Here is a 1048-nt window from a genome sequence, read left to right on the forward strand (position 1 = left end):
GCCGCACGCAGCTCCCGCTCCAGCGCCTGGCTCCGGTGGTACATCTCCATGTAGCTGGCCTGGAGCTCCCGCTGGTACCGCAGCACCTTCTCCTTCTCCTCCTGCCAGGTTTTCCTCTCCAGCTCAAAGTTCACAGCCTGCAGCTGGCCCTGGCGCCGCTCCCGCAGCAGCTCAGCCCACAGCCACTCCACCTGCCGCTCCAGGGGCTCCGCCGTGTCGCTGTGCAGGCCCCGGCACTTGGAGTCATCAGTTTCGCAGCCAGGGAAGTCCTGGCACGCTGGCATGGGGTCATCACCCAGCGGCAGCGAGGTGCTGGGCTCCGGCGGGTTCTGGAAGGAGTCTGCCAGTTGTGCCAGCTGCGAGTCCCTGGCCTGGACCTCTGCCTTGGCCTCCCGCAGCTGCGTCTTCAGGCTGAAGATCTCGCTCAGCTTCTGAGCCATCTCCTCCTGGGTGTCCCGGAGCTGCTGCTTCAGCAGGGAGATCTCCGCTGCCTTCTGGCACACCTGCAGGGTACAGGCATATGCAGTGAGGCAGGGCTGGAGCAGGACCCCAGGGGTGGCAGCACCCCAGGCTGTCACCACAGCATCCATGGAGGACCACGAGCATCGCACCTGGTTCGTCCCACCCCATCCTGTGGCCACAAGTGACACCAGAGCTGCGACAGCTGTCCCCATCCTGGTTCCACAGCCAGGAGGGTGGCAACAGGGAAGAGGACTCACCTCCCACTTGGTCTCCTCCAGCTTGGGGCTGACACGCTCACCCTGGGACTGCCGGAGCTTGGTCTCCTCGCACTGGCACTGCTGCATGCTCAGCTCCTCCTGCAGCCGCTTCTTCTCCTGCTGCGCCTTGTAGAGCTGAAGCTGCAGCGCCCGCTGCCCGCGCTGTGCCTGCTGCGTCACCTGCTGCAGCCGGGCCATGTACATCTGCTTCAGATCCTCCAGCTCATCCAGCCACAGCCGCTGCTTGTCCTCGAACACCTGCCAGCACAGGAGGGAGCTGGTGAGGGGCCGCAGCCTGACCCTGTGGGGGGCAGCCCCAGGGAGCGGGC

General features: G+C 65.8%; 1 protein-coding gene across 1 annotated transcript in view; it reads right to left on the reverse strand.

Moving 5' to 3' along the window:
- Nucleotides 1-7: 7 nt before the first annotated feature.
- Nucleotides 8-1048, reverse strand: part of LOC104498271 (NEDD4-binding protein 3-like) — a gene marked incomplete at both ends in the record, with an annotated part of 2294 nt that continues 1253 nt past the window's right edge. The window contains 2 exons of the mRNA XM_010141627.1: nt 8-503; nt 720-977. Of these exons, the coding sequence (XP_010139929.1) occupies nt 8-503; nt 720-977 (754 nt within the window). The remainder of the gene's footprint in view (nt 504-719; nt 978-1048) is intronic.

Source organism: Buceros rhinoceros, unplaced genomic scaffold (genome assembly GCF_000710305.1).
Source record: "Buceros rhinoceros silvestris isolate BGI_N320 unplaced genomic scaffold, ASM71030v1 scaffold28838, whole genome shotgun sequence".
NCBI lineage: Eukaryota > Metazoa > Chordata > Aves > Bucerotiformes > Bucerotidae > Buceros > Buceros rhinoceros.